Source organism: Hemiscyllium ocellatum, chromosome 7 (assembly GCF_020745735.1).
Source record: "Hemiscyllium ocellatum isolate sHemOce1 chromosome 7, sHemOce1.pat.X.cur, whole genome shotgun sequence".
Classification (NCBI taxonomy): Eukaryota; Metazoa; Chordata; class Chondrichthyes; order Orectolobiformes; family Hemiscylliidae; genus Hemiscyllium; species Hemiscyllium ocellatum.
In genome coordinates this window covers 100,118,835-100,133,056 of record NC_083407.1, presented here as the reverse complement: position 1 = coordinate 100,133,056, position 14,222 = coordinate 100,118,835, and the positions used below count along the sequence as shown (strand labels likewise).

At 41.5% G+C, this 14,222-nt stretch overlaps 1 protein-coding gene across 1 annotated transcript in view; it reads left to right on the top strand.

Moving 5' to 3' along the window:
- itgb2 (integrin, beta 2) overlaps positions 1-14,222 on the top strand; it is a 102,401-nt gene that overhangs the window by 67,983 nt on the left and 20,196 nt on the right. The window contains exons 6-11 of the mRNA XM_060827593.1: positions 2,125-2,366; positions 3,749-3,907; positions 6,161-6,256; positions 9,451-9,540; positions 9,710-9,847; positions 11,360-11,550. Of these exons, the coding sequence (XP_060683576.1) occupies positions 2,125-2,366; positions 3,749-3,907; positions 6,161-6,256; positions 9,451-9,540; positions 9,710-9,847; positions 11,360-11,550 (916 nt within the window). The remainder of the gene's footprint in view (positions 1-2,124; positions 2,367-3,748; positions 3,908-6,160; positions 6,257-9,450; positions 9,541-9,709; positions 9,848-11,359; positions 11,551-14,222) is intronic.

Sequence of the window (14,222 nt, the reverse complement as noted above, 5' to 3'; positions counted from 1 at the left end):
TGTGGTTTACTCTCTGAGGACATGGGGGAGAGCTGCAATTGTAAAAGAAGAGTAAATGTCCATTGAGACCTGTTTTCAGGTATAATAATGGTGTGAGTTTGTATCCAGTAGGTTATCTCAACTGATACTGCAATACTTCTGTTAGTTAGAGTAATATAAGATCCTGGGCCTAGATATCATGCTACTTAGGAATCTAACTGAAATTATAACAACTAACGTGGTATGTGTATGGAATGAGCTGCCAGAGGAAGTGGAGGAGTCTGGTATAATTGCAACATTTAAAAGGCATCTGGATGGGTATATGAATAGGAAGGGTTTGGAGGGATGTGGACCATGTGCTGGCAAGTGGGACTAGATTAGGTTAGGATATCTGGTTGGAATGGGTGAGTTAGACCGAAGGGTCTGTTTCCATGCTGAACATCTCTATGACTCCAAAACTATTATGTAACAACATTACACCTCTCAGACACATAAGTGTCTGGCGAATTTTAAGTTCAATAGAAGAATATACTTCCTGTCGAGTGTCATGTTTCAGGTGGACTGAGATAAGAGAGTATGAGATCTTTACACCCTGAGGACACAAGCTATGACACAGTGATGATGTCATGAGCAAGTTACTTAAAGGTATACTGATATACCATATTTCTTAAATATATATTGACATTCTGACCTTGAAACTTAGCACACGCAAGATCAGCTTCTTGACACATAATAAGTGTGCCTTCTCCTATGTTTAGAAAGGAGATTAGTGTTTAGTATAAGAAAGGAATAGACAATGATAGCAACAGTGGACTCAAACATAAAAACACAGCTTTTCCATGCAATATTACTCAATACTCAAGAAAGGAATCAAGTGGCTTGAAGGTAAAATGTAGTTCAATGTCAGCCTATGATTGTTAGACAATACAAATCTAAAGGAGGGCAGAAGCAGAGGTACCTGGTGGTATATATGTACAGGTGGCGAATAGATTGAGAAATTGGTTAACAAACGTTATATGATTTGAGATTTTATAAAGTGGTGACATGGAGTACAAAAACTAGGAAATCATGATAAATCTGTGCAACACACCAGTTAATTGTTCTCATCTGGAATATTGGGTCCAGTTCTGGACTCAACATTTTATTTAAAACGTTAGAAAGGATGAAGAAAAGATGCATGAGAATGGTTCTAGGAATGAGAAGCATGAGTTAGGCAGATAGATTGAAGAAACAGGTTGTTCTTTGCTGAGAAGATTACGAGGAGATTTGAGGAGCAACTCACAATCACGGGAGGTGTAGAGAAAGGACAAAGAGAATAAACTATTCTGGTTGGTGATACATTGAAAAACCAGAGGAACCAGAATCATGATGCTTGTCAAAAACAGCATCAGCAGCGACAAAATGAAAACATTTTTATGCAGCAAATAGCTTTGAAATGCGCTGCCTGAAAGTGTGGTGGAGAAAGATTCACTTGAGGCATTCAGTAGCAATTGGTAGTGATGGAGAATAGCAATGAGGATGTGGAATTTGCTTTTGCTGGGAGTAGTTGAAGCAAATAGCACAGATACATTTGTCAGGAAGCTGGACAGGATTCCTCTGGAATGGGGTGGGGGCACATTTTCAAGATAAGGGTTCTCTCTTTTCAGATGGTGATGAGGAATTTCATCTCTCAGAGGGTAGTCAGTGCTGAGTATTTTCTCCTACAGAGAGCAGTGGAAGCTGGGTCACTGAGTTAGAAGGTTTTTGGTTGAAAAGTGAGTAAAGGAGTCTGGGAAACAGGCAGGAGAGTGGAGTTTAGACCACATTAAATTACTTTATTGGCTGGTGGAGCAGGTTCAAGGGGCAAAATGGCCTCATCCTGTTTCTATTTACTTGTGTTTTTATGTGAGTACATGAGGGAGAAAGGAATCAAAGAATAATTTGATAGGATTAAATGAAGTGTGATGGGAGGAGAATTGCATGAAGCCAAATGGCCTATTCTGTGCTGCAAAATTCTTCATATCTAATTTCAGCATTCCTGTATTAATGAAGAAAAGTCTGGAGTGACTGCTTCAAGTTATTTGCCCAGTGGAATCATTGACTAATTTGCACTATCCAACTCATTGGAAATAGTAAATCACTCAAACTATATTTATTTCCTTGCAGGATTTGGTTCATTTGTGGACAAGACAGTCCTACCATTTGTTAACACGCATCCAGAGAAGATGAAAAATCCATGTCCTTCTAAAACTGAGGCGTGTCAGCGACCCTTTAATTTTAGGCATGTCCTGAAGTTAACAGATAATTCGAATGTATTCACTTCTGAAGTTGGGAAGCAGTCTATTTCTGGAAACCTGGATCCTCCCGAGGCTGGATTGGATGCCATGATGCAGGCAGCAGTGTGTGTGGTGAGGTTGTATTTGACAGAATTATGATTTATGTGGATCGCAGAGTGTGCAAAAGTTTCCACATTCATCAGCGTCCCCAGTCAGTTTTCCTACGATAGTCCCTATCTCTCTTATTGGCAACACGACAAACATACCGGACCAATCCCTTTCTCTCACTTGAAATAATGACTGCTTCTTTCATAGACTGGGCTTTAAAGACAAAACAATATTCTTTTTGCTAGTAATCAGAATTTCCATCCACTGTTTCTGCGCAAAAATGCACATATTACAAAAATACAACATGCAAATGGAGTGTATTCCTGATGATGGGCTTATGCCCAAAATGTCAACTCACCTGCTCCTTGGATGCTGCCTGACCTGCTGTGCTTTTCTAGTGCTACAATTTTCAACTCTGATCTCCAGCATCTGCAGTCCTCACTTTCTTCCTTCGTGGTGGTCCACGAACAAGTCCCTCTTGGAAATGACTCTCAAGACATTTTATAAGATGTAAGATGCTTGATTAAAAGTAAAATACTGCACAGGCTAGAAATCTGCAAAAAGAACAGAAATTGCTGGAGAAACTCAGCAGGTCTGGTAGCATCAGTGGAGACAAAAACAGCGTTAATGTTTTGAGTCCAGTATGACTTCTTTCGAATCTGGGCTTAGTAGATGACTTCTGTATCCATTCTCAATCTGTAAAAAAATGCAGTTCTCGTTTTGCAGTCACATAGAATCATGGAATCCCTCCTGTGCAGAAAGAGACCATTCAGCCTGTCAAGTCAGCACCAACCTTCCAAACAGTATTCCACACAGACTCAGCTCCGCCCCATCTTATCCCAATAACTCCGCATTAACTATGGCTAACCCACCTAGCTTGCACATATCAGGGCAATGTAGCATCTTTGAACTGTGGGAGAAAACTCAAACATCTAGACAAAATTCATGCAGACAAGGGAAGAACGTGCAAACTCTGCACAGCTAGAATCGAGCCCAGGTTCCTCCCACTTCGAGGCAACAGTGGTAACCACTAAGCCAAACATTATTGGGTGAGTTGTTGGCAGAGATATTTATTTAGGTCACTGGGTGCATCACTGGAAAATGGGAAGGAGAGTTTAGTGAAAGTGGACTTGTCAGTAGGAATGTTTTACTTCACTGGCTGTCTATTCACTGAAATACTTACAAAAAGAACATCTCTTACCCTGTCCCTGGCCACTCTTCCTGTATTTATCTGACAGTTTGAGCTAAATGTTGTGCATTTGAAGTAAACCTTTCTTGAAACATTGATTATGAAAATGTGCATATAAGTTAATAGAACTTAAAAATCTTTGAAAGACTTTGATGACGTTACAGCTTTATATATTTCACGTGCAACTGCTTAAAAGTAGGGATGTTGTTTCTCACAGGACGAGATAGGATGGCGCAATGTTACACGCCTTCTTGTATATACTTCAGATGATGGATTTCATTTTGCTGGAGATGGGAAACTTGGAGCAATTCTGACCCCTAATGATGGCAAATGTCATCTTGATAGTCAGGGCTTTTATGCAGATAACACTAAATACGTGAGTATAACTGTCCTATTTGTTGCTTGCATAAACAAAATCTCCTAATTCAACAGAACTGTGGTATAAATATTTTTACCAGATTGACAGCAGAGCAAGATCCGTACTGCTCCGTTTCTTTTTGCTTCACGTGGATGTTTTGAGAGGAAGGGTTCACCGAGAAGCTGCTGTCTGGCTTTTGTTTGTATTTCTACTATGGATGCTTTGCCCAACCCAATTATGATCAGAGCGGGGGTAGAACAGGGCAAGGAGTAAAAATAGCCTTGATCCCACTACATAGCAGCATAAACAATGATTCCAGTTAAAGAACAATACCCTTTTCAAACCTGCTGCTTTGCTGGGTACATATGGGTATAAATAATGTGGTCTTTTCAAATTCATAATGATCCCCTCCATTGCTTGGGCCACACTGGATACCAGGAATACACTGACAGAGGAAGGATTTCACAGTAAACAAAAGAATTATAAACTAAAGTATGCCAGTGGCTCACAGCAGGAGAATCAGGCCAAATCAATGACATGAAAAGCTTGACCAAACAGGTAAGTTTTCAGGAGTCTTATCAAGGCAAAGTGAGCTAGAAAAATGTAGTATGGAAATTCCACACCTAAGCAACTGAAGACAGACCCCCCCCCCCCCCCCCACTGGGGAGACCAGAGTTAGCTAGATGGGAGATATGATTTGTGGGTTTAGGGGTAATATTACTGAGAGGGAGGGTTGAGGTCATGGAAGGATTTGAAAACAAGGATGATAATTTTAAACTCAATATTTTGCATAAGTGAGAGCCAGTGTAGGTCAACAAACACAGGAGTGATAGGAGAACAGGACTTGCTTTGAGTTAAGTCACATGAACCAGGTTTTGGATGACTTTTAGTATACAGGGGGTAAAATGTTTGCGACCAGCCAACAGTGTATTGGAATGAACAAGCCTCAAGGTAGCATCAACGTCACTACTGAGAGTTTCAGCAGTAGATGAGCTAAGACAGGGACAGGGCAGAAGTCAGGTGATGTTTTAAAGATGCAAATGGGTCTTTTTAGCAATGTCTTGAATCTCAAGGCCAAGTGTGACACAGAGCTTATGAACCGACTGACTTAGTCTCACAGCCAAAAAGTAGAATGGAATTGGTATCTAGAAAATGGAATTTGGAGCAGAGACTAGAAACAATGGCTTTACTCTTCCTAATGATTAAATGGAGGGAAGGTCTGTTCATCCAGTAGTGAATGTCAGGAAAGAGACAGATAACTTAGAAAGGATGGAGGAGGCAAGAGAAGTGGTTGTGACGTACTGCTGGGTCATCAACGTTCAAGTGAAAACACACTGTGCCTTCAGGTGATGTTGCTGAAGGGCAGCATTTGGATTAGAACGAGGAGAGAACAAACATTAATCCTTTGGGAATACCAGAGATGATGGTGCGGGAGCAGGAAGAGAAGTTATATGGTTTGCCTTATACGATTAGAAATAAGATTGGAACCATGAGTAAATGCAGTTATGTCAACACAAGGGCTTTTGAGCCAAAGTATGGAAAACCAGAAATGGCTACTGATGCTGGAGAATCGATAAACATTTCCCATGACTCAAGCAGCTGGTGCAGCCACAAACATGAGAAAGTGGGACAAAGATGCGCTCAGGGACTGCATGTCACAGAAAACCATGCTTTATTTCTATAATCACAGCAAAGACCTTTCTATTTCTGGTCTGAATGGAGCTGAAGCTTTTAAAATCAGGTTAGAATATATTCTTGTGTCAGTGAGGAGGACATATCATTAATTTTAAAGCATTTTTTTCTCACCAACGAAGAAATTGATGCTGCTGAATCGGATTGTGGGTGTTGAATTTTCATTACCTTTATTTTACACTTCCATTAGACAGGGAGGAAAACAATGTTCTTGGCAGTATATTTGTTGTCCACGTGATTCAAAGTAGTTAGAATGATGGACAGTAGTGTTGAGCTGTGAATCAGTTAATCAGTGTCGAGTGCCGTTGCAGCATCTTTGCTGGAGGGTCCCGAAATTGAAAACGTAAGTTTTCAACTCGAAATCGATGGTGATAAAAATCTGATGTTCCCCAATACTGGTTTTATAGCCGAATGGCAAGTTGAAAAACTACTTCAGCGTGGATTCATTTGGTAACAGTGAAAAGTTCCATGATTTATTTAGAGAGCAGGATCACTCATGAGAGTGCTGGAGGAATTGATGTTAATCTGTCCTTATTAGATGTAACATTTTGTTTACTTTTTCTGTTGTCTCTTTTTCAGGACTATCCCTCTGTTGCTGAGTTATCTTTGAAGTTGGCTGAAAATAACATTCAACCAATTTTTGCAGTCACGAGAAAAATAATGCCGGTGTACCAGGTAATTATTATGGCTAATGTCAATATGTCTAATAACTATTCTCGAAATAAGGCCAGTGTGCCAGAAACTAGTCAAAGAATCAGCCAACTACATATTCACAGAACTATCTAGCTGTGCACTAAATTATACCATTTCACATGGGGTTGGTTAGTTCAGTTGGCTGGATGGCTGGTTTGCAATGCAGAGTGATACCAATACAAGGGAATGAATTCCTGCACTGGCTGAGGTTACCATGAAAGACTCTGCTTCTCAGCCTCTCCTCTTGCCTAAGGCGTGGTGATCCTCAGATTAAACCTCTACCAGTTGTCTCTGTCTGATGAAAGAGCAGCCCCGTGGTTCTCTGGGAATATGGAGATTTTACCTTTGCTTCACCATTTCGCAGAAGTGTGACAACATGCCATCATTTATAAAACAGTAATTCTCTGTTCATCATTCATAAAATAATGCCAATTGGCCAGCAAGTTATTTGCAGAATTGTAGGTGAGAAAAACATGAAGCAATATTTTTAAATTGGCCACAATTTTCACGTTCGAACTTTATCGGTGATGTGAGCTGAAGCAAAGTTGCATTTCTAATAAGGGAAGGCATGTTAACATGAGATATTAAAGGCACAAATACTCTGAGTTTACAGGCACAATATGATTGTAAAGGTTTGGTACTTATGACATCATGCATTCCATGATTTCATTCAGAGCATGACTAGATCTGATATCCTTTACCAGGTCATCACAATTCTTTGAAAACTAACTTATTTCGCTTTGCTTTAAGTTATACCTTTATTACAGAAAATCCTAATTTTAATTTAATTCTTCTGCTCTGTTCATATCCAAAACTGAATTGACTTCTTGTTAAAGTTCATTATCATGCTTTTGTCTGAGATAATCTTATTTACATTGTGCTTTACACTTACATATGTAATATTCCAGTCGAAAAGATAATTTGTCCTTTTTGAGGGGATTTACAGGCGTACAGAGAAATTTAAGGTCAGTTCAGTCTTCCGACACTTTGCATAGTGAATAACATTGATGCATTTAAGGGGAAGCTGGATAAACATATGAAGGAGAACAAACATAAACGTTGACAGGGCTAGGTAAAGAGAATGAATGAGGCTTGTGTAGAACACAAACATCAGCATACAATAAATGGAGCACATTGTCTGCTTCTGAGCTGCAAACTTTCAGGTCTGTATCCTTTGGAGATAGAGGGTCATACTCATTGGTCACAGGGCCATCAGGCAACCCCTTTTAGTTCCACATTGGGGGTCCAATCAAGTCAAGTGTTCATCAGATACTTAGGTGGTCACTGCCAGGCCTCTTCTGCCATTGAAGACCCAGCTGCAGAAATCCTGCCCACCAACAATAGTTAGCCAATCAGGAGCCGGCAGCTACTTATTCACTACTTATCATTTGCCATGGTAAACTAGCATTGCATCCACCAGAGGTATAGACCATTATGGAACTTCAGACCAGAGGCGAGTGAGGATGGGAGGATGGGTTGGGGATCACTGAGGAAGAGCAGAATTGGGGGCAAGGCCATGAGTTGGCTTTCAGCAGCCTGTCCTGTTCTCAGACCTTTGGTCGGGCACAAAATACCTGACAGTGACCCCCTACCACACCACTACCATTTCAGGAGGCTGCTTAATTCATTAATCAGCCCAATAAAATCCACATGTGAGGTGTGTCAGGGTGGACTAAGAGCTGGAAGGGGGGAGCTGTCTTTGTCAATGGCTGGAAGGTGGAAGGGGCAGGCTGTTCGCTGGTTTATTGGGGTGCCTGTGAAATATACGCTTTTATTGTTTGGACTGTTTTGTATGTCTTTGTGTCTACTGTTTCCTCTTTGGTAATTTAAGGTGGGGGTTTGCCTGCATTTCCCTGTGAATTGGTTGTATGGTGGGGTCTGGAGTTTGGCCTTGCTGGTCCTTTCCTCTAAATTGTTGTTTATTGTGAACTGCTGTTTCGTGTCCACTGTTGACTGTTTGTAGTTTTTGCAGACTTTAATAAAACAAATAAATGGGGGAGAAAAAATCAACTCCACCTCTGCTGGCTGGAAATGCCATAACAGCTGGATATGGGGCGGCATGGTGGCACAGTGGTTAGCACCGCTGCCTCACAGCGCCAGGGACCTGGGTTCAATTCCTGCCTCAGGCGACTGACTGTGTGGAGTTTGCACGTTCTCCCCGTGTCTGCGTGGGTTTCCTCCGGGTGCTCCGGTTTCCTCCCACAGTCACAAAGATGTGCAGGTCAGGTGAATTGGCCATGCTAAATTGCCCGTAGTGTTAAGTAAGGGGTAAATGTAGGGGTATGGGTGGGTGGCGCTTCGGCGGGTCGGTGTGGACTTGTTGGGCCGAAGGGCCTGTTTCCACACTGTAAGTAATCTAATGCTGGCACTGAGTGTAGGAGATTGACAGGTGACCTAATAGAGGCTTCTAAAATAATGAGGGGTATAGATAAGGTGAATGGCAGGCATCTTTTCTCAAGGGTGGGGGAATCCCAAGACTCGGGGCATATTTTTAAGGTGAGAGGAGAAAGATTTAAAAAAGTTACGATGGGCAATTTTTTTACACAGAGTGGTTCATGTGTGGAATGAATTTTCAGAGTAAGTGATGGATATGGCCATGGTTGCAATGTTTAAAAGGCAGTTAGATAAGTGCATGAATAGGAAAGGTCTGAAGGGATATGGACCAAGCACAGACAGGACTAGTTTAATTTGGACCAAAGGGTCTGTTTCCATGCTGTATGACTTGCTAACAGCCCTTCAAGCCCCCAGTTTTATCAGGGGAGGTTCTCCTGCTGTTAGGAGACTGACATGAGGCGCCTCCCTTGATTAACTGGGCCCACACACAATGTTTCTTGCACGGTGAGCTGTGTTAAGCCCAGCCCTATGTAACTCTGGTCAGTAGCTTGTAAAAGACCCCAGTTTTAATGATAGGGCCAGGACAATGTCAAACCAAATTCCTGAACTTCAACTTGTGCAACTCCCAGGAGTTTGTCCTTTACTGTGATTAGGGAAAGATTGAATTTCACATAGTGGAATTTTACTGTCTTCAAATGCTATACAAAGCAGACATGTTGAATTTAAATATTTCAGCATCCCACATGAAGCATCATTCGTCCTGTTATTGCTGAGCTTTTGTTCATAGTAATGTTGTGACACTATTGAAGGAATAAAGATTAGCTTTTTCTGTTTCATTCCAGGAGCTGAGCAAAATGATTCCAAAGTCTGCAGTAGGTGAACTGAGGGAGGATTCCAGTAATGTGGTTCAGCTGATCACAGCTGCCTATAATGTAGGTGCTGCTCAGGAATGAGTTCAATCGATTTTAGTTTTGCTTGCTCCTGGGAAAGGGATGGGAGAGAACCAATATTCTAATAGACTGTTTATGAGCATATTAATAAACCAGTGAATTATGTCAATTGGCCTTCCTACCATATCCACAGTTTATTGATCTTTTTCAGAATCTGTCTTCGACAGTGATATTAGCACACAAAACCCTACCAGATGGAGTCCACATCTCCTATGTATCACATTGTAGTGATGGAGATACTAAGAGTGAAAAAGAGGGAACTTGTTCAAATGTGAAGATTAATGAGGAGGTGAGTTCACATTGAGATTCTCAAGGTTGCCTGCACAGCGACAGTCTTATTGAATTCCAGGTTGGAAGAGGTGATGCAACACAGATCATCAATTCACAGCGGCACGGTTGTTCCGTGGTTAGCACTGCAGCCTCACAGCACCAGAGACCCGGGTTCAATTCCCGACTCAGGCGACTATCTGTGTGGAGTTTGCACATTCTCCCCGTGTCTGCATGGGTTTCCTCCGGGTGCTCCGGTTTCCTCCCACAGTCCAAAGATGTGCAGGTTAGGTGAATTGGCCATGCTAAATTACCCATAGTGTTAGGTGCATTAGTCAGAGGGAAATGGGTCTGGGTGGGTTCCTCTTCGGAGGGTTGGTATGGACTTGTTGGGCTGAAGGGCTTGTTTCCACACTGGAGGGAATCTAATCTCAATCCAAGATTGGAAATACAACCAAATAACTCATATGTTTTAGGATTGGCGGGGGTCTATATCCACATGGCTATTGGAGAAATCTGTAATTAATTACCTCAATTGACATGGAGGGTGAAGAATTGTACACTTTTCATGTAAAGTACTGTGGGACTACTCTCCAAAGCAGTGATCAGATCTTTGTAAGACCGCATTGAATTTCACCACCAGAAAAAGAAATTCTAGATGTTGAAGCCAAAATAGAAACAGCATATTTTGTCCCTAAACTGGCTATGGCAGGGGAGGGAAGCTTGGAAAATTCAACAAGATGGCCTTTCCACTGCTAAGCTGTTCACTCCTGATTAGGGGAGGAATTTTATTTGGGGAGGGGTTTGTGAAGAGAAACCTGTCTGGTATTATCCAGTTGAGCTCTTTAAGTGACCAATTATTATCTATTTAAGAATATTTTCAATCAATAATGGTTGGACGCCCAGCATATAGGTCAAGTCAAACTCTGGTGGAAAAGATGAACCCATCCATCCATGGTCCATTTTCCTGATCAGAGCAGCCTCATTGCTTCCATATGGCCTCCACCCAACTCACTGTTACACCACCAGCCAGTCCCCTCCCCATCTCTGCTGTATCCCCCTTGTGTGACCATGCCACCAGTAAATTGCTTTCCCCTTCGTCACTTTAACTCATGGGACTAAGTCCAGACTGAGCATTGGCTACTGCTCAGGTTAGCCATCAGTTATCTGGCACTGGAACTCCGCCCGATTGAGAGGTGAAGTCCGAGCCTCAGCTAATTGTCACTATTGTATTGTAAGGCTGGAGATTAACTGACCTTGGCAGTCCTTGTTCATTGGCAGGACAGCAATACCAATTCTTAAAAAAATGTGTTCTTCATTCAGAAGAGAAAAGAAGCTGCAATGAACAAACAACCAATATGAAATGAAACAGAGATAGTCAACTTCCTGGATCGGGGAGAATTATTTAACTGGCACGCTATGGAGATGCAGTGATAGGCTTTTCCAACTATGTATGGATTTTTGCATGGAAGAAATGTAATATAGAGAAAACCTTTATGTCACTTGACAACAGCACTGATATTTTTCTTTTCAGATAAGTTTCACAATTACAGTTACTGCAAAAAAATGCCTGACTGGAAAACAGTCCTTTGAGATTCGACCTTTGGGCTTCACTGAGAAGTTGGAAGTTTCACTGCAAATGCGGTGTGACTGTAAATGTGATGACAAGCCTGACTTGTCTGATCATTGCAGCAACAAGGGTCGAGTCAAGTGTGGTGTATGCAGGTAAATTAATACTACCCAAGCCCCTTAAGTCTGTTTCAACTCTCAAGGAATATTTCATATCCTTTCAAGTCGTGAATAACTCAGACCAAGCAAATGTTTGATGTCTCAAAGTCTCTGTCACTTCATCACTTCAATTTTTCTTTGCAACCTTTCTCTTCTTGTTGCATTGTTCTGCCATAGTTTTGCTCCTCTGTATCTCACTCTCAAGTCCAAAATACATTGATATTTTCCTCTTTTTTATACATCCTTTTTGTACCAATGTTATGTGTTGTTTCACCACTCCACATGACAGGTTGCCCATTTAGGTTCCCATTAAATCTTTCCCCTCTCTCTCCTTAAACCTATGCCATCTAGTTTTGCACCCCTCTCCCTGTCTGTCTTGATGGTGGCAAAGACTACTTTTGATTCACTCTCGGATGTGGGCCCTGCTGGCTGGCCAGCATTTATTGTCTGCCATTGCCTATCTACCTATCTATTATGCAAGACCAAAATGAATAATGAAGTTTATCCCAAGATCAGGCACCATCCTACAATCCATGTTCCCTTCAAGTATTTCATTCGTAGCTGTGGAAAATGCCTCATTCTGCTGGTAGTGACCCTGAGCTTCCCAACACTTGTCATCTTAGTTTTCCACCATTCTTCCACTCTGACCTTTTTGTGTCAAAGCTTTGCTTCAGTGTTCCAATAAAACATAACATAAGCTTGAGTAATAACACCTCATCTTTTGACTTGGTATTATACAACTTTTTGACTCAACACTGAGTTAGTCTTCAAGATGTCCAGCATGGAAAAAGACCCTTTCATTCCAACTTGTCCGTGTCGACCAGTATCCTAAATAAATCTAGTCCCATTTGATCCAGATTCCTCTAAACTCTTCCTATTCTATACTATCCAAAGGCACGCATCACCTTCTGCATGAAAAAGTTGCCCCTTAGGTCCATATTAAATTTTTCCCTTCTCTCCTCTCTCTATGTTGTCTAATTTTGGACTTTTGTTTTTCTTCCCCCAACCCTGGGAAATATCTTGTCTGTTCACCATAACCATGTCTCTTACGATTTTATAAACCTCTATAAGGTCACTGTGCACTCTCAAACACTCCAGGGAAAATAACCCCAGCCTGTTTAGCCTTGTCCACTGCTCAAACTCTCCAACTCTGGCAACATTCTTGTAAATCTTCTCTGAACTTTTTTCAAGTTTCACAACATCCTTTGTATTGCAGGGAGACCAGAATTGCATGCAGTATTCCAATAATGGCCTAATTAGTGTCCTGTACAGCCGCAACATGACCTCCCAACTCCTGTACTCTATGCACTGCAAATAAAGACAAACAATCCAAATGCTGCCTTCATATCCTAACTCCCTGTGACTCCACTTTCAAGGAACTATGAACCTGCACTCCAAGGTCTCTTTGTTCAACAACAGGACCTTACCATTAAGTGCATAGGTCTTGTCCTGACTTGCCTTCCAAAATGCAGCACCTCACATTTTTCAAAATTAAACTCCATCTGCCACTCAGCCCACTGGCCCATCTGATCAAGATCCCATTATACTGTGAGGTAACCTTCTTCGCTGTCCACTACACCTCCAATTTTTTATCACCTTCAAATTTGCTAACTATACCTCTTCTGCTCACATTGAAATTATTTATATAAATGATGAAAAGCATTGGACCCAGCACCAATGCTTGTGGCACACTGCTGGTCACAGGCCTCTGAAGAGCAACTCTCTACCACCACCATATGATTTTACCCTTGAGCCAGTTCTGCATCCACATAGCTAGTTCTCTCTGTATTTTGTGTGATTTAACCAGTCTACCAATAAGTCAATGGACTCACTGAAGTCCATTGATCACATCGACTGCTCTGCCCTCATCAATCCTTTTTGTTACTTCTTCTAAAAAAACTCAGTCAAGTTCATGAGACACAATTCCCATGCACAAAGCCATGTTGACAATCCCTAATCAGGCCTTGTCTTTCCAAATACATGCAAATCCTGTCCTTCAGGATTCTATCCAACAACTTGCCCACCACTGATGTCAGGCTCACCAGTCTATAGTTCCATGGCTTTTCCTTATCACCTTTCTTAACTGGTGACACTATTGTCAGCCAACCTGCAGTCTTCTGGCACATTATCCGTGACTACTGATGATGCAAATAGCTCAGCAAGGGGCCCAGCAATCACATGCCCAGCTTCCCACAGAAATCTAGGGTACACCTGATCAGGTCTTGGGGATTTAGCTACCTTTGTGTTTAAGACGTCCAGCACCATCTCCTCTAAAATATGGACATTTTTCAAGATGTTGCTATTTATTTCCCCACATTCTCTATTCTCCATATCTGTCTCCATGGTGAATGCTGATACAAAATACTTGTTTAGTATCTCCCCCATCCCCTGTGGTTCAACTCCTTGGTGATCTTTACGAGGCCCTATTCTCTCCCTGGTTACCCTTTGATCCTTAATGTATTTGTAGAATCTCTTTGGAGTTTAACAACTTTGCTTCCATCTTGTTTTTTTTTGCAGGCTCAGTCTTTTATTTCTTTCTTTATCCCTTCATTATGTATTCAGATGGCTGCTATGTAGACACTCACCCCTCATTTGGCACAACTTGTGTCTTTATTGCATCCATTAACTACAGCAACCTTTAAGGCTTTTGTACCAGTTTTGCCACTTAA